Source organism: Brassica rapa, chromosome A10 (assembly GCF_000309985.2).
Source record: "Brassica rapa cultivar Chiifu-401-42 chromosome A10, CAAS_Brap_v3.01, whole genome shotgun sequence".
NCBI lineage: Eukaryota > Viridiplantae > Streptophyta > Magnoliopsida > Brassicales > Brassicaceae > Brassica > Brassica rapa.
Genome location: NC_024804.2, coordinates 949866 through 971627, shown reverse-complemented (window position 1 = coordinate 971627; position 21762 = coordinate 949866). Strand labels below are relative to the sequence as shown.

At 37.9% G+C, this 21762-nt stretch overlaps 3 protein-coding genes and 1 pseudogene across 4 annotated transcripts; 2 read left to right on the top strand and 2 right to left on the bottom strand.

Moving 5' to 3' along the window:
• Nucleotides 1-122: 122 nt before the first annotated feature.
• LOC103844518 (isoamylase 2, chloroplastic) lies at nucleotides 123-3420 on the bottom strand. 2 transcript variants are annotated; one of them, XM_009121308.3, is made up of 2 exons: nucleotides 3008-3420; nucleotides 123-2814 (listed from the first exon to the last, which is right to left on the bottom strand). In XM_009121308.3, the coding sequence occupies exon 2, from the start codon at nucleotides 2743-2745 to the stop codon at nucleotides 199-201; it is 2547 nt and encodes an 848-aa protein (XP_009119556.1). In that variant the 5' UTR covers nucleotides 2746-2814; nucleotides 3008-3420; the 3' UTR covers nucleotides 123-198. The 2 variants fall into 2 exon arrangements, with proteins under 2 accessions (XP_009119556.1, XP_009119555.1); XM_009121307.3 differs by having other exon boundaries at nucleotides 3147-3419.
• Nucleotides 3421-5119: 1699 nt separating this feature from the next.
• LOC103844707 lies at nucleotides 5120-6246 on the top strand (annotated as a pseudogene).
• Nucleotides 6247-6404: 158 nt separating this feature from the next.
• Nucleotides 6405-11111, bottom strand: LOC103844708 (probable folate-biopterin transporter 8, chloroplastic). Its single transcript, XM_033282461.1, has one exon. The coding sequence runs from the start codon at nucleotides 9218-9220 to the stop codon at nucleotides 8549-8551; it is 672 nt and encodes a 223-aa protein (XP_033138352.1). The 5' UTR covers nucleotides 9221-11111; the 3' UTR covers nucleotides 6405-8548.
• On the top strand, nucleotides 9980-13371 carry LOC117129003. Its single transcript, XM_033282278.1, has 7 exons — nucleotides 9980-10840; nucleotides 10951-11184; nucleotides 11230-11549; nucleotides 11596-11913; nucleotides 12091-12435; nucleotides 12514-12616; nucleotides 12673-13371. The coding sequence occupies exons 1-7, from the start codon at nucleotides 9980-9982 to the stop codon at nucleotides 13369-13371; spliced, it is 2880 nt and encodes a 959-aa protein (XP_033138169.1).
• The last annotated feature ends 8391 nt before the right edge of the window (nucleotides 13372-21762 follow it).

Sequence of the window (21762 nt, the reverse complement as noted above, 5' to 3'; positions counted from 1 at the left end):
AAGGTTAATCTTCTGAATCCATAAAAGGCATGTGTTGTGGACATCTCTCTTAATAGAACCGGTGATTAAGCTTTGGATACAAGAGAGGTTGTTAAATGTATATCAGATATTGTGGAAAGTAATTGATTTGATTAAATATTCTTATTTCAAACATGATAACACAATCTTTAACATATACACAGATAAAAGTTTGAGTTTCTAAGCAGTAGCATTGATGGTTTCAAAAAGAGTACAACTGTACGGCTTCATCTCATACATCACTGGTTGATTCATCTCTTCTTCTTCTTCTTCTGCTACAACGGTCTCTCCTTCAACAGAGAAAAACCCTGGGGAAGGAAGAGCTGTGTCCACCAACCGCCTCCATTTGCTTCCTTTGGGAAGTGGAGGTAAGATAACATTCTCAGGTTGATCACTTGCATTGAACCCAATGAACAAGTCATTGTTCTTTGGCTCTGTTGGCTCAACCAGTGAAGCGGTTGTCTCTTCCTCTCTCTCAGCTTTGATCTCCAACGCCAAGAATTTGGAAGCAGGGTCTTCCCACTTGGGAGTAGTTTGGTCGTTTGCATACCAAAAAATGTTCTCAGGTTTCAAGAAGTTCCTCCTCTGAAACACATCGCTTCTCCTTCCTCTAACCGAAGTCATGAAAGAGATGAACTGCGTGATCTGTACACCGAATGCAGAAGCTAACATGTTCCAATCAAAGGGCTTCCGTGATGTCAAGCCTCTTGTAGAGACTCCACATTCATCTCCCATGTTGAGCACCGGGACGCCAAGTGAAATGTACTGTATAAACAAGAAGTTGCGGATTTGCTTCAGCCTTGTCTGAAGAACAGCTGATTTGTTCGTCGCTCCTTCTTCCCCACAGTTCCAGCTCAGCTCTGAGGCCACCTCAGGGCCACTGAAACTGACCAAGTCAACAAGAGAGAGTCCTGAGTTTCTTGAAATGTAGTTGAAGGAGAAAGCAGGACCTCTTCCATCAGTGAATACGTCACCACTTCCACAGATTCTTGTCGCCAAATCACTGAGAACACCTCTCCCCCTCACAAAGTTCCTCACATTCCGACAGTATCTTGTGTTAACTTCCGCCCATCGCTTCCAATGAGGGAACCGTACTTCCTTTGGCATCTTCATGTCATGTGGATCCCAACAATCAGCAATGAGTTTTCTCCCAGCCAGGAGAGGATCAAAAGATATGGCTTCAACCAAGGGAGGACGAGAGAGATGCTCACCGTGTACTCCTCTCAGGAGTGAGGAAGCATTGATGAAACAAAACCCATCTACATGAAACTCAGTCACCCAATAACGCAGGCTCTCCAAAACCAACTCCTGAACAACGGGGAAGTTACAGTTCACGTAACTTTTAGAATCTAAATAATAACAACTCTCATCAATTCCATGAAGAGCTCCAGAGTCAGCAGTGTGTGTGAAAACTACTTCCAAAAGCACCTCAATCCCCTCGCTGTGCAGTCTCTTCACCATCTCTTTCATTGAATTGGAAGGTCCATACATGTCCATGGGTGAAAAGAAATGAAATGGAAAGTAAGGACCGTTCTGCTCGGAGAAGGAAAAGATTGGCTCCAAGAGAACAGCGTTGGTTCCAAGTGTTTTCAAATGGTTCACTTTCTCAGCTACACCGGTAAAAGTCCCTGCTATGTTAGTTGGCAACTTGGAGGACTTGTGTTGTGTAAAACCTTTCACATTCAAACGGTAGACAATGAGTTTCTCCAGTGGTATGTTTGGAGACACATCTCTTCCCCAATCAAAACAAGGGTTTTTGGATAAGCTTCCAAGAAACTTCTCAATAACTCTGGCATAAGGATCCAAAACAATATCTTCAGCTTCTTCTTCAGAGAGACAACGGTACCCATATCTAACAAACTCCCATGTCTTCTCAACTGAAGCATGCCAAACATCACCTGTTCTGTTGATATAAGGATCAAGATCAAGCTCCAACGCAGGTTTATCGGTTGTGGTGTCATCATACAAGCATAAAACCACACTCTTTGCATTTCTTGAAAAGAAGGCGAAGTTCCATGAGTTATCCTCATCTGGTCCAGAGGACAGGCCTAGTGGCAATGGACGGCCAGCAGTGAAACCAACCGGGACACAGAAGTTTGTGTCCCTGTGAGTCAGCATTTCAAGACCACCATTCGGATTCTTCAGCCGGAACGATAGGGAGAAAGGAGACTCTTTCCCATCAAACTCTAGCCCAAGCTTTGACTCAGACAAGGATCCTTTCACAAAGAGAGTTTCCGTTGTGTGTGTTTGTGAGTCTTGAGAGGAGCTTTCGAAATCCAGAGGCAGGAAACAAGAAGAGTCAGACCTGTAGACACCCCAAACCATCACCAGACTACTACTCTTGCCATCATCACCACCAATTAGTTCCAACGATGAGACATAAACCATGATACTGTACTTTTCTCTCTTCTTTTCGACTTTAACTTTAACAAGAGCACCGGACTTGGTCCTGAACGAATAGGATGTTGTTACCTTCTTTGGTTCATCGACCTGAGAGCTTCTCGTAGATACCTCTTCCTTCAGCTCGGTAGAAGTTTTTGAAGCACAAATCTTACTCAACCGATGATAACTTTGCAGCGCACTTGTAACTCTCAAGGTCTTGGATCCACGTTTAGTATTGTTATTACACGTTGAGAAACAGGTGGAAGGAAACCTCCATGCTTCAGTGATGACGTTGTGAAGAAGACAACAAGATCCTATCCCAACTGATGGTGACCAAACAGCCATTTTTTAAGATAAAGGCACACAGCTTCTCTCTTTTTCCCTAAATTTTAACAATCTAGGCAATGAATATCCCTGAAAGCACAAGTAGAATAACAAATCTCTTATGTTATTATGGTTAAGAAGACAGATCAAACACCAAAGCTGAACTCTTTTATTAAAACTGAATGAAAGAAAATAGAAACCAAATAACATAAATTAAGAAAATTTGATCTGAGATTGCAAAGATTTTAGCAAAGTTTTCCCCTTTTTAAAATGGGCAATTCACCTTGAAGGAAATGAGGTAGTAGAACTAAGATTAACAACAAGCCCCAGTGATCAAGATAAACAGAAACACTTTAGGGAACAAAAGAAAGCGTAAAGAAGAGACAAAGGTGTTAATAAAAAAAAAAGAGAGTCGAGCGTACTGTCGCATTAGCATCATCAACGCCACTGAAGCAGAACAAGAGCTTCTAAGATGGGATTGAGGCATAGATATCTGAGAATACGCATCTGTGATGATGGATTGAGTGTGTCCGTCAGTTTCTGATATTTTTGGGAGTGACCAAAAAAGGTTTTGTCTTGTTCCCTTCTTTTCAAGTTTCTATGGCTTCACTCAACGGACCGCCCAAGTTTAAGCCTTTTCTTTTTGTTTGGTTTCGGAGTCTAGGCTGTGTAGGTCCCACCACCTCCCATAATTAAATATATTTATTTTTTGTGGATTTTTTAAAAAATGTAATAAATCTTTGTACGGGCAATTGTCAATAATACCACATTTTGAAGTTTATGTCTTAAAAATAGCAATAGAAAGAAAAAATCACAAAAATGACATTCATTAAATAGTAAAATATCCATAATACTCTTGGTTAAAAATTAAATAAACAAACAAAAATAAATAAAATAAAAATAAAAAAATGAAAAAAAAATAATTTTTTTATAGATTCAGATTATATGTTTTCAGATTCGAAATTTTTATAATTTTTCTTTTAAAATTTTTTTTTTTAAATTTTTTTTTTTTTTTTGAAATTTTTTTTTTATAATTAAAAAATATTTTTTGAAACTGTTTAAAAATTTTTATTTTTTATTTTGGACAATTGTCAATAATAGCCATTTTTGAAGTTTATATCTCAAAAATAGCATTAGAAGGAGAAAGTCACAAAAATGACATTCACTAAAGGACAATTGTCAATAATAGCACATTTTGAAGTTTATGTCTCAAAAATAGCACTAGAAGGAGAAAGTCACAAAATGACATTCATTAAAGGGTAAAATATCTCTAATATCTTTGGTTTAAAATTAAATAAACAAACAAAAATAAATAAAAATAAATAAAATAAAAATAAAAAAATGAAAAAACAAAATTTTTTTATAGTTTCAGATTATAGTTTTCAGATTCAAAATTTTTATAATTTTTTTTGAAATTATTTTTTTCGAATTTTTTTTATATTTTTTTTCAAATTTTCTTTTTATAATTTAAAAATACTTTTTGAAACTGTTTTTAAAATTTTTATTTTTTATTTTAGTATTTATTTTTTATAAATTTTAAACTCTAATTCCAAAACTCCACCACTTAACTCTAAATCCTAAGGTTTAGATTAATTAACCCAAAGTGTATAAGTGTATATTTACCTTTTTAATGAAACCTATTTTTGTGATTTTGAGCGTTGAGTGCTACTTTGGTAACAAAAACTTGGTTTGGTGCTATTCTAGTCTTTTTTTCTTCATTAAAAGGTAAAATATCCCTAATACCCTTGGTTTAAAATTAAATAAAGAAACAAAAATAAATAATAAAAAAAATAAAAAAATAAAATTTTTTTTTTTATAGTTTCAGATTATATGTTTTCAGATTCGAAATTTTTATAATTTTTTTAAAAAAAAAATTTTTTCGAAATTTTGTTTTATTTTTTTCAAATTTTCTTTTTATAATTTAAAAATACTTTTTGAAACTGTTTTTAAAATTTTTATTTTTTATTTTAGTATTTATTTTTTATAAAATTTTAAACTCTAATTCCAAAACCCCACCCCTTAACTCTAAACCCTAAGGTTTGAATTAATTAATCCAAGGAATATAAGTGTATATTTTACCTCTTTAATGAAACCTATTTTTGTGACTTTGAGCTTTGAGTGCTACTTTGGGAACAAATACTTGGTTTTGTGTTATTCTAGTCTTTTTCTCTTTTATTTTTGTATTTATTTTTTATAAAATTTTAAACCCTAATTCTAAAATCCCACCCCTTAACTCTAAACCCTAAGGTTTAGATTAATTAACCCAAAAAGTATAAATGTATATTTACCTCTTTAATGAAATCTATTTTTGTGACTTTATCCTTGAATGCTACTTTGGAAACAAAAATTTGGTTTGGTGCTATCCTAGTTTTATTCTCTTTTTATTTTATTATAGATGTATGTACGTAAAATGAAAACACGACTTGGTCCACACTCCACAGTTGTACCATATTTACCAAATAAAAAACCTAACACTAACTCTCACTCGCATATATAAAACATACATCCTCTACTCTTAACTCAGATCACTAATCACTAAAACATAATACAAAAAGAAGAAACACACATTAAAAAAACGGCAACTAATCTAGAAGACGATTACATAGACATGGAAGTCACATCTTTTACTAACCTCGTACGCAAAGCTCTTCAAAAACAACAACAACAACAACCCTAGAGAGTTTGAGTTCCGAATGTCTCATCTTTGTCCTCTTGTTGAGATAGACAAAACCACTTTTACAGCAGATGAACTCTTCTACAAAGGCAAGCTTCTTCCTCTTCACTTACCTCCAAGTCTCCTAATGGTTCAAAAGCTTATAGAAGATTACACCTTTGACCAAGAATTCTACAGCACACCTTTATAGCCACCGGAACGTTTACTACTCCGGTGACGAGTAACACCCCTTTCGAGTCTTGCACCGTCTCTCCAGCAGATTCTTGTCAAGTGAGTAAAGAGCCTAACCCTAAAGACTATTTTCTTGAATATTCAAGTTCAGTGGAGGAGGATGAGAAGAAGAAATCGTGGAGCAAGAAACTGAGATTGAACACACGATTGAGTTTTGGGAAAGAAGATTAAATCTTGGAGAGCTTATCTAAGATCATTTTTTGGGAAGTCAAGCTGTTCTGATGAGCCAAGAGTTGCTGATGAAGGATCTATTTTGAGGTATTCTCGAGCAGAGAGACCTAAAAAGAAGAGTAATGGTTCTGTTCCTGGGAGGCGAGCCATAGCCCATAGGAGATCTTTTTCGATTTCTATGAGGAGACAACCTGCGAAGAGTTCGAACAAAAAGTCATCGACTAGTTTAGGGTATCCCCATTGCAGTTTTTGAAGAGAAGCACGAGTTCGAACTCAGAGATAGAGAATTCTATTCAAGGAGCTATCTTGCATTGCAAGCAATCTCAGCAACGGAAGCAGAAGCAGTAGAGGGTTAATGAGGTCGGATTCTGTTCGTTGTCAGCATCAAGAATTGCAGTGGCAGATGATCGAGAACGGGTTCAGATGTTTAGAGGTTAAGTAAGCAATTAAATTGGACATGAAGATATTTAAGTTTTTTTTTTGCTTCTTCTTTGATTTTCTATGAAATTTCATAAAATCCCGAAGGCCATTTCCGTGTAAAACATAAACAAAAATGATTACAACTCTTTGTTTTAGATGTGTTCAAAAAAAAAAAAACTCTTTGTTTTAGATTTGAATTACTTGTGATTTGGAATTTTTATATTCGATTCCAGTTTAGAAATTTAAATTAATGCAAATGTTGAGTATTTAAGGATGTTATTATTATTAAGTTGTGGAAAACTATATCATAGATTTATACAATGATTGCTTGCTCATGACAATGTCATGTCATTAGTAATAGTACACCTTAAATGTCCAAATCTACGAAAATAATATAAAACCCTCGAAAGTGCTAAACCGCCACGTAGTGAACAAACGTATTGTTCCCGTACCTACATAATAATTAAGCAAAACCAAAAAACATCACAATTTCGTATTAAGAAAAATATAACAAATTTAAATTTTATGGAAAATGTAAAAGTGACGTACAATTGTTGGCGGCGTATGGTTCGGCGTTGAAGATCTGGGCTTTGCGCGAAAGTGTAATTAAACGTCAGGCCTCCGTGAACTACCCTACCGCCTATGACCAGGTTGCCATTTGGAAACAGAGTCCATGCGTGATCGTCTGCGAATTTAAGCGTCTGTACTCGGTATAGGCCCGGTTCATCGAATGTATAAGTTGATTGAGGCAGAAGTGCAAGATTCTGAAACAAAATTTGCAGTTCCTCGGCGTTGAGCCAACGCTCGTGGGAGAGGTTTAGTACGTGCTGAACATCTACTAAAAGACAACAGAGTATGAGTATAAAACAAACGATCGATTCTATTGAACTGAAGATTTCTTGATAATCAAGAAATCTAGAAACCTATAACTAGAAACAACAACAGTTCCCAACCTACACACGCTAACAAATAACGATCATTCCCATCAAAGAAAGAACAGATATGATTTCTTGATGTTCTATAACTCTTCTCAAGATGATAACTACTACGCTTTCGAAAAGTAACAATTACACTTACCCTGGTTAAGAACCGCTATTAGTTGAAGATTCACGGATGCCATTAGCGAACGAGCAAGAGAGAGGAAGGAACGAGCGAGAGAGAGGAACGAGCAAGAGAGAGGAACAAGCGAGAGAGAGGAACGAGCGAGAGAGAGGAACGAGCGAGAGAGAGGAACGAGAAAGAGAGAAGAGCCCAGTGACCAAGAGAGTTTTGTGCGCGAGCGAGAGAGAGGAACGAGAAAGAGAGAAGAGCCCAGTGACCAAGAGAGTTTTATGCGCGAAACAAACCGATCTCTTATTAAATAAAGTAGGGTTCATGAAGCCATGCAACCCAATAGTTCGCTGACACGTGGCCATTTTTAAACCAGGTTTGCTTATTTTGGTTTTGATTTTGTTTTGTTTTATTATGGGCTTACTGGACTGTTGTTTTATTTTTAAAATATTGTATAGAATGCTCAATGCATGTAAAATGTTAATACACTATCATAAATATTCTCTCATATCGTATATTTATTTAAATAATATAATAAATTTTTTTCTAATCATAAAAGTTTACAATTAATTTGTGTTTGTTATATTTATGTGTGTGTGATAGTATAAATTTTAATCACAATAAATATTTTAAATAAACCCCTTAATTATTATTAAATAATTATTAGATAAATTAAAACAAATGCTATGAGTTGTAAACTTTAATTTATTTTGATAATTAGAGCTGGGCTAAAAACCCAAATCCGAAGAACTGAATGAACCGATCAAAACGGTAACAACGGACCCGAACAGAAACTGATTAAGTATTTGTACGGGTTCAGATTTTTGGTATCTAAAGAACCGAAACATACCCAAACTGAAGTATTTTGGGTACCTGAATGTATCCGAAATAGATTTATATACCTAAATATATTACTGATTGTTAGATTTAATGTATATTATAAACATCCAAAATATATATGATACTTTTAAATTATCCAAAATATTTTAAAATATATACAGATAATCAAAAGTAAATGTATAAGCGAAAATATACTCAAAATACCAAAAATACTTGAAATATTTATTGATTGTCTATCCAAATATTCAAACCAAACTAATTTATATGTTAATTATAGATATTTTGACATATTTTATTTAAATTTATACGTAATATAGCCCATAGGAGATCTTTTTCGATTTCTATGAGGAGACAACCTGCGAAGAGTTCGAACAAAAAGTCATCGACTAGTTTAGGGTATCCCCATTGCAGTTTTTGAAGAGAAGCACGAGTTCGAACTCAGAGATAGAGAATTCTATTCAAGGAGCTATCTTGCATTGCAAGCAATCTCAGCAACGGAAGCAAATGATCTTGAACTGCGAATGGAAGGATCTTGAACTGTGCGAGGATCTCAGCTAAGCTAGAGAAGCAAAGGACAAAGACCTCGTTGGAGATGCCAACTCCGAGGTTTACTTGCTTCACCAAAACATAGTCGAGGATGGATAACGCGTACAAGAGCTGAACGATGTGGATGAGTGGTCTCATGGGGAGTGTCTTCAAGTACCGGTCGTAGACAACGGTAAGACAAAGAAGCATCACTTGTCCAATCACTTTAGACATTCCTATAACCGAAGGGTCCAAGTTTAGAACTTGTGTTTGGTAACAGAACACTAACCCCGAGAGAAGTGGAACCATTGAGATGGACGCTACTGCCCAAATCATAGGCTGTGAGATATCCTCCTCCTGGATAGCTTCCATGAGATTAGACAACTGTTTCTTCACACTCATCACAACCGAGCTAGTCTCTTTCCTCCGTGGCAAACCAAAAGACTCTTCTTTAGAAGATAAAGAGACGAGGAGCTGGAAAGACAAGACCGCGGCGAAAACAAGGAAGGAGATCTTGGGAGGTGTTCTGAGCAAGAGATATCCTTCGAGCAAGTTTCCTAAGACTCCACCAGCTGCTGAAGCCATGACTAGAATATCGTATAGAATGCTCAATGCATGTAAAATGTTAATACACTATCATAAATAGAGAAAATGACTAGAATAATACAAAAAAGTGAAGTAATGACTACTAATACAAATTTTTTGAAAATGACTAGAGTGTTTTTAGAACCCTAGTAAATTACTGTTTAAGCCCTTTATTATTATTTTTTAGTTGTGATTAATTTTAATTTGAAAATCCACATCAGAAGTAATGATACCACGTCACTTAACACGAAGGAAAATCAAACGACGATAATTAACTTCTCCGAGACTGTTCTCCCACTAAACCCTAACTGTTTTCGGAATCATGTTCACTACAACTCTTCTCGGCAAAGCGGCTTCTCTGAAATAATCTCCGTAATCTTCTTCTCTAGTCTCCGTAAGCGTTTTCTCTGAAATCGTGTGTCCGTAAGCTTCTTCTTCAGATTGGTTGTCTCCTCAAATCTCCGTAATCGTATTCTCTGGTATATTTCGAGGCTTTGCTCTGAATTTTTCGAGTTTTTGAGTGAGTATAATTAATGCTGTGAGTTAGATATATGTTTTGTCTGAATTTGAGTTAGTATTCGTTACGGCTGATTTAGGATCCTTAACGACTGATTTATAGAAGGTAATTGTGACTGATTTAGTATTCTTTGTGACTGATTTATTTATGTAATGATGGCTGAATTATGTTTTGTGGCTTGTTTATTTTATGCCTTTCTTCTGATTTATCATTGATATGTTATATATGTCTTTTTTGATCAGATGGATGTTTCCGAAGATCTAGCAAGGGATTACCCTCCAAGACATTACCCTGAAGGGGCTTCTATTTTTGAAAACAAAAGCATTAATACGAATAGCCATTTTTCTGAGATCCCTCGACTTAGACAAGCAATTGGAATAGATGTGTGGGATAATCTGAAGACGTATCCTGTTGAATTGATTGCTAAACTGGCTGAGAGCAAATTGGTGTGGTCTGGTAAGACCGTACATTATCTACTTTGTAGACAGCTGCGAGTCTATAAGAAGGAGATTTGGTCTCTCGTTGTTGATCAACCTCTCAGGTTTAGCGTAATAGAATTTGGTGAGATCACGGGTTTAAACACAAATCCACTGCCAGAAGAAAGTTTTGAACCTTATCCAGAGAATTACAAAGCGTTGTGGGAGTTGTTGAAAGTGCCGCTTGGGTACGGACCCAAGTTTGATGAACTTATAGAAGCTTTAACGGAGTGTCCATTCTGGAGTGCTGATCAGCGGAAATGGTATGGGCTGTTGTTTCTTCAAGCCATTGGACTTTATGGCTTGCATCATAATTGTAGAATACCCTTTGAAAGTGCAAAAAGAGTATTCGATGATGACGCCCTGATGACTTATCCTTGGGGTCGGACTGCCTATGAATTTCTTGTTGATTCTATCAAGTTGTTGCATCCACAAGGAGGGTCGTACACCCTTAGCGGCTTCAAGGACATGTTATTGGTTTGGGCGTATGAATCTGTCACAGTGTTCGGAGAGCTTTATGGCAGAAAAGTGAATCCAGACGAAATTCCGCTTTTGCGATGGGGTGGAAGTCGTACTCGTGCAAGTCTTGCTACTACAATAGATAAGGAGATGAATGATCATGGAACGGTAAGGTTTAAATCAGACATATGAATCCTGTAATGTAATGTCTGAGTTATTGGATTATTTTATGGTTGAGTTGTTAATTTTAATGACTGATTTATATTTTTGTGTTGTAGGTGCGTGTGAGGAAAATGGTGATGAAGGAGGGTCTAGAAGAGCTGTTTCCTCAGTGGAAGGATGAAGCAGTTGACCCACAACTTGATAACCTAATTAAAGATATACATGCAGATAGGTTTGTTAGAGATTTTTATGTGCAATCGAATGAGAAGAACAAAAAAATGAATGCTGGAGTTTCGTCAGAGGCTGAACCACCCTCAAAGAAGCAGAAGAAAGGCAAGAAACAGAAGGAGGTAAAAATCAATGAGGGTGAAACTGCTGTTGTAGAGGAGAAGTAGAGTGCAAAGGAGAAGGGTCGTAGCGAAGCGGTTCTGCTGAACATAGTTGCTCATCTCGAGAAGTTGAACCGAAAATTTGACTCGAGATTAACAGAATACGACACCAAGTTTGGATCTTTTTCCCGAGGCCTTTTGGATACCATTGGAGATACAGTGAAAACTACAGTTGAAGAGCGTCTGAGAGTTTTTGGGGTGTCCAATAGTAGTCAACCTGAAGGTCAAAACGTGATGGTCTCAGAAGACAACCAACAGCCAGAGTTCAATAGTGGTCAACCTGATGGTCAAAACGTGATGGTCTCAGAAGACAACCGACAGCCGGAGTCCAATAGTGGTCAACCTGCATCTAAGACCCCTATTGATAAACAGTCAGTCCGAAGACAGCCAACCGCAAAAGACCCCTGATAAAGGCCAATCTGAGAAGAATCTGGCAGATGATATTGCTAAAGCTGATGCGAAAGGTATGGGAGCAAAGTTGAATTCGAAGGTTGTCAGGGATAAGGCTGCTGGGGTGAAAAAGAACTTGGATTCGGCGTTTGGTATTGCCGATGCAACAAATGCTGATTTGGTCTCTGATTCTCCTGGTAAGGAACCACCATTCGGACGCGGTTGCAGGGGCTTAGGGAAAAGAAATAACTTAGCGGCTGATTTGGAGAGGAATGAAGCTGAGTTAAAGAAGAAGCAGAAGCAAGAAGAAGCTGAGTTAAAGAAGAAGAAGAAGCAAGAAGAAGCTGAGTTGAAGAGGAAGAAGAAGCAAGAAGAGGCTGAGTTAAAGAAGAAAAAGAAGCAAGAAGAGGCTGATTTAAAGAAGAAGAAGAAGCAAGAAGAGGCTGACTTAAAGAAGGATATTCCTGCTTCAAAAAGGACTCGCAGTGGTACAATAAGAATAACCATTCCGACTAAGCAAACTGAGGCGGAAACAGACGAATTGTGGCCAGACGAACTGTTGCCGGAATCTGATGTGGAGGAAGATGAAAGGAAAAGGTGTGGAAGAATAAAGGAGTATCGGCTGAAAGCTGTTCAATTATCTCCAGATGGGTCTCAAATGAGTGCGGAATTTGGTCCTTCTGTTCCATTTCCCCACATCGGAGACAATGTAACGACGTGCATGAGAAAAGGTTTAGAACCTTTACCTGCAATATATGATCCCCTAGGACCTGTTGATCCGGTTAAAAGGGATAATCTTTTGCAACACCTGAAGCCACACGAGTAAGGACTTTTGCACCATTTCGTTGATTTTAGCTAATAAAAAGATTTTGCAGAGACTGAGTTGTGTTAAATTATCAGGGAAATTCCACATGGAGAAGCTCACGAGGATATTGAGTTCTACAGAATCCTCATCACTCCAAGACCTTGGCCCATTAAAGAATATGGATGGCTGGTTCAAAATGTAAGTACGCAGCTGAGTTATATTTACTTTACGGCTAAGTTATAAGTATGGTACAGCTGAGTTATATATTATATGTGCAACATATTGCTGCGTATATTAGAGTCCTCATTCAAAGGTCCAAACAAGATCCCAGCCTATTCTGGTCTAAGCGCGTTGCGTTTATAGACTCTTGGTTCCTTCAATCATGGGTTCACGATTATAAGGAGTTCGAAGCCAAACCGGAAATGGTCAAATTCAAAGGAAGTGGTTACGAGGGGTTAGCAAACGGTTTGATCCCCACAGACATTCAGACAAAGTTGCGGTGGTTTACAGATGTAGATCACTTGTACGGAGTGCTTAATACTGGCGGCAATCATTGGGTGGGTTTTCACATGGATCTGCATAAAGAGAAGGTTGATTGCTATGATTCAATCGTTGGAGAGCAAACACTCGAAAGTGAGCTGAGAATGCTAAATTTCTTTAGGCCGCTTACTGGTATGATCCCTGCGATTCTGAATGCCCTTATTCCTGATGATATCCGAGTCCCTACCAAGAAAGAGTTTATATTCAGACGAAGAACAAAACGTATTGTTCCACAAAACAACCTGAGAGGCGACTGTGGAGTGTATTCATTGAAGTTCGTCGAGTGTCTAGCGCTTGGTGTAGTTTTTGATGGGATATCGGATGAAAATATTCAAGGTCTGAGAATGAAGATGGCAGCAGATTTCTTCGATGAAGGAAGTTGTAGTTTGGTAGAGTCGTTCGGCGATGAATAAAGATGAGTTTTGTATGACTTATGGCTAGATATTTTGTACTTGACTTAAAGTTATGATTTGTTTATCGTAACTCAGCCACCTTGTTTAAATTACGCAGCCGTTACGTTAGATATAGCTCAGCCAAACCTCAAACCATACCCTAAAATAGGAAAATATTTAATAAGTCAGCCGATTCGTCTTCATAAAACAGCTGTTAAGGCAGATATAGCTCAGCCAAACCTCAAAACATACCCTAAGATAGGAAAATATTTAATAAGTCAGCCGATTCGTCTTCATAAAGCAGCCGTTAAGGTAGATAAAAGTCAGCCATACCTCAAACCATACCTTGAATTAAAATAATTGATATGTTTATACTTCAAAATGTTATAACATTCCCTAATAAGTGAATATATAATCAACCGAACGTCTCTTATTTATTGAATTAACGAGTTTAGAATCGATCATGATCTTGAGGTATATGTTGTCTTGCAGTTACTTAAAACCTTACATGTAGATATAGACTGTGATCATAATACAACTCTCCTAAACTATATACAACGCATTTTAAGACTAAATTTATGTTATTTGTTATATTTATCACACCGTTATTCCAAATCCTAAACATAAATCCCTAAATAAACAAACCTAAACTCTAAATACTAAACCCTAAACCCTAAATCCCAAATATTAAATCAGCCGTAATAGGCTATATAACTCGGCCACAACGTTTGGCGGGAAATAAGATAAATGAATTTTGAGAAATTTCAATTCCCGCCGTTTCACGTTCTATGTTTCTCTATATATAGTGCCTTCTCTAATACCCTTTCTTACGCCTTTATCTCTCTAGAAAAAACCTAAAAACAATATCTCTCTATCCCCATCAAAAGCCATGCCGATTGTTTCTGGAAATTCAGAGAGGTTAGAGAACAGTGTTTTTGCGATACTAAGCTCTGCAAATCGTGAAAACCTCCATGTTCTATACCCTGGTCCGTGTGACTTGCTTGACACAACCAGCCCTACATGGTTTAAATTTTTAACTGATCTCTCCCTGGTCATCCCAACGATTCTTGCAGAAGGATGGGTTCATGCATGCCCGACATACTGCAACATTCCCGATCATTTTAAAGAACGCTGGTTTCTTCAACTCACTGTAAGGCCCGACATTTGTTCATATATATTTATATATACCATCGGTCTGTAATCTTTGTATTTTTTGTTTGCCGTAGCGGACAAACACATGGGATCGAAGGCATCATTTGACAGTTTGGCGTAATTTAAATCTTGTGGCCAGAAGTCTATTTCATTGTCAGATGTGCCATTTGAGGTGGACTTGGTCGGAAGGAGGCGAGAAGCCAACTTGGATGCTAACCAGCGTTTGGCTTGATCTCTGCCACATGTTTGAAGAGTTTGGTCCAGATAATTTTGGTTCCTGAAAGTCTTTTCATGTCTGTATTTTGAACTTCATTATTTCAGCCATAACTTGTTTCAATGATTCAGCCGCAACAAGTTTGAATGTAATCTTGGCCACACATTTTATATAATTCAGCCATAACTTGTTTCAATAACTCAGCCGTAATTGTATTTTGAAACGCATTATTTCTGTTTGTGAATGTTATCTCGGCCACATATCTAATATAATTAAGGTATAACTCAGCCATCATTTTATTTAAATAAGTCAGGCATATCGTATTTAAATAACTCAGTCATCATTGTATTTAAATAACCCAGCATCGATTTAATTTTAAGAGGCGGTATATGGGAAGTTCCATCATTATGCGCGTGGGAAAATTTGGCTGCCATGATAATATCGAGACTCATTATTATGAGTTTTTATATATATGTTTCTTTTACAATATCGAGACACTGATATTATATTGTATTTTATATATTTAATAGTATTATATCTGTGATGTCGTATCTCTTCTTACAAAGTAAAAAAATTTTAGTTTCCAAGGACTTTGAAATCTATTTTAACAATGTCTTCTTCATCCTTCACCTCAGGAAATTACTACAGACGACGTAGGAATACGGAAAGAGGAACGGCGCAAGAGTGTTGGTGTGGTGCACCATCTGACATTTTTACATCTGGAAGCGAAACAAATCCAGGAAAATTGTACTATTGTTGTGCAAAAGGATATCATAAGGTTAGTTCTGGTTCTTATTTCCCACGTTCGGAAACGTAATACTTAGATCTGGTTACATTGGTGAAAACATAGTCATTTATTCAAATGGGTGGATGAGTGCTTGGTGGAAGAGGTTGAAGATATTAAGGCAGTGATAAATGGCATGAATAGAGACATCTCGGAGTTGCGAGTTAACGTTGCTCGGTTGGCAAATGGAGTAAAGACAGAATCTGAGAGAAAAGGAGGCGAATGTTTGAGTGAGAGTCGGTGTTTGAGGAATGTGGTTGTTTCTGTGGCTGGAATGGCGATACTTTGCTACTACTACTTCTCTGTTTAGTCATGTTTTGTCATCATAAGTCAGCTTTCGCGTGTTATGTAACTCAGCCTTTATTAACTTTTAAGTTGTTTTAACTCAGTCGTATGTAAACAAAACTATGTGTATATTAATATATAACTCAGCCGTTAAATCAATTTGATAAAAGCGAGAATGTTTTGTTACCTCTGGTAAATGACATAAATAGCCTTTGGTTAGTTTTATTTACTTTTATGCTCAGATAGTCTCATCAACCAGTAACATTGATTGACAAAACAATTAGAAAAAAAACATTGTCGGAAACGGAGAAGGAACCGCAAGGATACGAAATCGCCGTCGGCATTGTGTTTACTTCCTCTTCCTAAAAATAACTGTGAGATCTCCGTTATCGTTATCGTTCGTTTGTACGAAATCGTCTTCGCCGCATTCATATCTACAAGTTCGTCTTTTCGGTAGGATGTCACGACGTTAAATATTGATTTGGGGTTTTGTTTCGTCTGAGTTAGGGCTATGTTTCGAGTGAGTTAAGGTGTAGTTGTGATTAGGTTATTGTTGTGTTATGGCTGAGTTATTGTTATGTTTTTCCAGAGTTATTGTTATGTTTTCCCTGAGTTATTGTTATGTTGTGTCTGAGTTATTTTAATGTTGTGGCAGAGTTATTGTTATATTCATTGAGTTATTGTTGTATGTCGTGACTGAGTTATTGTTTGTTTATTTGTTCAGATGGATGTTTCTGATGTTAAATCACGGGGTTACCCTCCAAAACTTTATCCTGTAGGGTCTTATAACCTAGAAAATAAAGACATTAATCATAATTTCCGTTCACGAGATTTACCTCATATTATAGAAACACTAGGAGAAGATGTATGGAAAGCACTAGTGAACTCTCCCATTGGAGTAGTTGTTAGGCTAATTGAACGCCGAAGCGTGTGGTCTGGTAGAACAATACACTATCTACTATGTAGACAGTTGCGAGTACATAGGAAGGAGATATGGAGTCTGGTGGTTGATGAGCCTATCAGGTTTAGCTTGGTAGAATTTGGTGAGATAACTGGGTTAAACACTGGTCCATTGCCAACAGAAAGTTTTGAACCTGATCCTGATATATACAAACCGTTTTGGGCGAAGCTGAAGGTGTCGCTTGGGAGGGGACCCACGTTGGATGAACTGAAGAACTCAATAGAGGTATGCCCGAGTTGGACATTTGAAGAGCGTAAATAGCTAGGGCTATTAGTTCTTCAACACATGGTACTTAATTGTTTGCATCAAAATTCTCGGGTGCCATTTGAAAGTGCCGAAAGAGTGTTTGACGATGAAGCCATGAAGTCGTATCCATGGGGTCGGACTGCATACGAAGTTCTCATTGACTCTATTAAAACGTTGGCTCCAGACAGGGGGTCATACACATTAAGCGGCCTAAAGGATGTATTATTGATTTGGGCGTATGAATCCATCATCTGCTTTGGCGAGTGTTTTGGGAGACTGGTGAATAATGAAGACGTTCCACTTTTACGATGGGGTGGAAAGCGTACTCGTGCAAATTTCGAAAACTTGTTGTCTGTCGAGATAAAACAACATAGCCAGGTAAGGTGTAACGCTGCGTTTTGATTTCTTAAATGGCTGATTTATTAGACTTAATGGCTGAGTGTTGTGTTTATTTGGTGGCTAAGTTATATTATGACCTGGTGTACAGGTGCGTGTTAGGAGAATGGTTTCGAAGGAGTCAATCGAAGAGTTGTTTCATGAATGGTCGTGTCAACCTGACGACCCACAACTCGTTAACTTGATAACAGACATACATGCAGGTAGATTTTTAAAAGGTTCTTGGGAAGTGCATGGAAATGCGGAGGGGAAGGGTAACGAGAAGAAGAAGAAAGCTGAGCCACCCACTAAGAAACAGAATAAAGTTAAGACCAATGAGGGTGAAGCTGCTGCAACGGGAAAGGGTTCAAGCGATGAGGAAAGTAATAAAGATTCGGGGAACAACGCGAGTCTGATGGCCATTGCGAGTACTCTGGATAAACTTTCCAGAAAATTTGATCTGATGGACGCGCGATTTAAAAAACCATTGGTGGACCAGAAGTCGATAGATGACACGGTGAAAGTTGCAGTGGAGGAGCGTCTGAAAGTTATGGGGATAGGAAAAAATCCCCAAAACAAAGATAACCTCTCAAACGTCGCCGCCGACCAACAACCTGAACCGTTGTCATCACCGCAGCCTAATACCCAGCAGAAGTCTGTCTGTAGTCCACTGTTAGCTGAAACCCCAGGAAAAGATATGGGACCTAGAAACAATTTGTCCCTTAAATAAATTTTACTTAGCCTTACAAAAATTAACTCAGCCTCGAAATAGATTTTACGTTGCCTTAGGAACCATTAACTCAGCCTATAAATAGCATTTAATCAAATATTAGAAAACAACAACTTAGCCATAGAATATTAGTCTCGACATACAACATACTGGAATAGCAAATAATGTAAAAAGATAAGTTTTGATACATTACATCTTCACCACTTCCCTGTGTCCCTTAACAGGCTTATCGGTTCAAAATCACGTAAGAACAAGCCGAGCTCTTTGATCCAGAAACAACGGTTACACATGTTATCATCCTTAGTGACATCAATGTGCCACAAGCAGTGACATTGTCGCTGCACAAGATTTGCACATTGGCATCTGTAGAACGATGACATAAAAAAGCAAATGAACAGGACCTTATGGTCGCGAAAATAGTCACCATGCCACAAACCCCAACCCCATTTCACAGAGCGCACTAGTTTACCGATCCTATCAACAAATTCAAATGGAATACCATCAAAATACTTCCCTTCACCCTCAAAGATTGCTCGAGTCATTGTGTGTGTATACACATCACGCTCATATCCAGCATCTGCTGCACGCTTCATGAGAGAAAGCCCTTCTTCGTGAAGGTCCAAGGAGTAGAAAAACTGTACACCCTTTATATAAAGCGTGCTTGGATTTCCCTCACCGTAGCAAGCTTTCAACAACTCAGAAGGCATATTGAGTCCCCAGGGAACGGATAAAACATCGAGGAAATGGTAAACCCCACGCCGCTCTGCTAACGCCTTCATCGACCTCGATGATGCTTTGAGGCCATAGAGATCTTGGATGGAGTTACGGGCCGCACGTTCAACCACTACCGCCTGAATTTCTTCAGGCAATTCAAGAAGAGGGAAAATTCCATTTACTCTCTCAGGGGTGAAATTGATTTAGATAGACAGAGAAAATGTGTAAAAATATAGAATATAGAGTTGAAAGTCTTATTTATTGGCAGTGTGAAACTCAGTCGTCTGACGACCTTTCTTTTTTTTGGCGGGAATTTTTAAAGAATAAACATGAAAATCAACAAATCAGCCGTAATACAAAAACATTAAAACCATAAACTAAGCCGTAATACAAAAACATGAAAATCCCTACAACACTTGCTTACATCGGACAAGTTTTCGCATTATGATATAAGAAAAATAGGATGAAATCTGCTTTAGAAGTTGCACTATCAACTTCTAAAGCAAATTTCATCATATTTCATACTACTAATTCAAAATAACTCAGCCGTTAAAAAAGTAACTCAGCCAAGTAAACAATAACTCAGCCCATGTTAACACTAACCCAGCCGTTACGCATATCAGAGTCGTTGAGATGCTTTCCAAAGGACATGGAAAATAACAGCCCGGCCATAAGTATTAACTATTAAAATCAACAACCCAGACGTAAGAAAAACATGAAAATCAACAAATCAGCTGTAATACAAAAACATTAAAACCATAAACTAACCCGTAATACAAAAACATGAAAATTCCTACAACAACCCAGACGTAATAAAAACATGAAAATCAACAAATCAGCCGTAATACAAAAGCATTAAAACCATAAACTAAGCCGTAGTACAAAAACATGAAAATCCCTACAACACTTGCTTATATCAGACAAGTTTTCGCATTATGACCACTCTGTCTACATCGAGAACATGTGTGCTCTTTCCTAGGACGTTTGTTTGATAGTGCAACTTCTAAAGCAGATTTCATCCTATTTTTCTTCGGTATGCCTGGTGGTTGACGTACAGTCGGGGGCAAGCAGCGTTGGTTAGCCACGAGTTCTGGAACATGTTGCGCTGAATCAACCGGCATGACCGATTCAGCGTATGCGCTAACCAAATAATTGCTGGTATAGTAAGGACTGCACAAGGATATACGAGAAACATTCCTGTACTCCGCCGCTGCGATTGCGTGTAAACATGGTAATTTCTCGAGTTTGAAACGGCGACATGTGCACTTTCGCTCTACCAAATTAACAACATGCAAAGACTCGCCGGAAGATCCATATTTAACTTCAGTGTGATGATCATCAATCCTCTGTACCGCCAAATCTCTGGCGGCAGTTACACGATCCTATTAAAATATATATAATTAATGTGAAACGACTGACTTAGTACATCTTAAGGGTTGACTTAAGAGCTGTAAAGACTGACTTATGAATTTAAAGGCTGACTAAATTTTTTTAAAGGCTTACTTACATGTAGTAGTTTCTCCACACCACGAGTAAGCGTGGTTCGCTGCGATCTGGCATCCTCTCTTCGTTCAGCAAACCATCTGGTCATCATAACCCGTATCGATTCTAATATCCGAATAATGTTAAGACCTCTAGCATTCGACAATGCTCTGTTCATTGATTCCGCTATGTTCGTAGTCATCAAATTGTACCTCTCGCCCGGGAAATGAACACGCGTCCACAGTCGGACATCAGCCCTTTGGAGGTAGCCGTGGAGTGCTGGATTAATCGCTTCAATCTCCTCGAAAATCTGAGTAAAGTCAGACATTCTAAAACATCTCGCCGCTTTCTTCACCAGACGAAATGCATCTTTTCCTTTGTACCGTCCCAGTATATTCTTATATAGATGGTACGTGCAAATTTCACGTGAAGCAAGCGGATACACATTTTTAATTGTTTTCCCAATCGAGTTATGCCTATCCGAGATTATCGCAAGATCCTCGTCGTCAGGAATCAAAAGTTTTAGTTGCGTAAAAAACCAATGCCAGGAATCATCATTTTCAGTGTCAACCACTACGAAGGCTATTGGAAAGTTACCATCCTGAGCTAGTGCTGTGAGAAGCGTCCCTTTGTATCTACCATTAAGAAACGTACCTTCGACAACCACAACTTTGCGCATGAAAGAAAACCCATTTACGCTCGCACCAAACGCAAGAAACACATACATGAATTTTCCATTCTCATCGATTTGAAGACGCGTAACTGTACTCGGATTTTCCCTTTATTATCATGTATAAGTAAGAAGGCAAGCGTTCAAACCCACTCTCAGGTGTTCCCTGAACGATTTCCCTTGCAAATTTCAGCGTCCGATAAGATTTCCAATACTCCATCTGTTCACATGAAAAACGATACACATAACTCAGCCACATCATACAATTAAGTCAGTCACAACGTAAAACTAATTCAACACTATTTTAATATAACTCGGCCGCATTGTGTAAATATATCAGCCGCTACGAAACACATATTACTCAGCTGTTTCGTAAACATAACTCAGTTACACCAAAGTAATTACCTTTACACCAAACTGCTTAGTGATAGCTATTCCAACACTCGTTGGACAAACGGCCGGACCAACGTCGCCGAGAAAGTTCTTGTACAACTCTCCTAAAATATCTGGTGTTGCATTTCGACATCGATTAGAACGCTCAGTTGTAGAACATGTATGATTCGATTCGTAAATACAAAGATAGAACGCCGGGGATTCCCCTTTGGTAGAAGCACGTACCCTCCAGATACATCCACCAACCCAACACTGTAAGAAGTTTCAGTCGTCTCTCCAAATCGGCTTTACTCTCGTATCGTTGCCCTACCGGAAGATTTAACGACGACATCTCCAACCTTAGAAGAACCTCCTCACTCTCTTTAGACCCGCTCATCGAGAAGTTCTGATATATCTTCTTGGGAGG

Excerpts from the sequence above, each read along its gene's own strand:
- LOC103844518 (XM_009121308.3), bottom strand. The coding sequence starts at position 2,745 with ATGGCTGTTTGGTCACCATCAGTTGGGATAGGATCTTGTTGTCTTCTT.
- LOC117129003 (XM_033282278.1), top strand. The coding sequence starts at position 9,980 with ATGGATGTTTCCGAAGATCTAGCAAGGGATTACCCTCCAAGACATTAC. Across the intron at positions 10,841-10,950 it reads AGATGAATGATCATGGAACG|GTGCGTGTGAGGAAAATGGT; the intron begins GTAAGGTTTAAA and ends TTTGTGTTGTAG. Across the intron at positions 11,914-12,090 it reads GAGTTAAAGAAGAAGCAGAA|GACTCGCAGTGGTACAATAA; the intron begins GCAAGAAGAAGC and ends TGCTTCAAAAAG.
- LOC103844708 (XM_033282461.1), bottom strand. The coding sequence starts at position 9,220 with ATGGCTTCAGCAGCTGGTGGAGTCTTAGGAAACTTGCTCGAAGGATAT.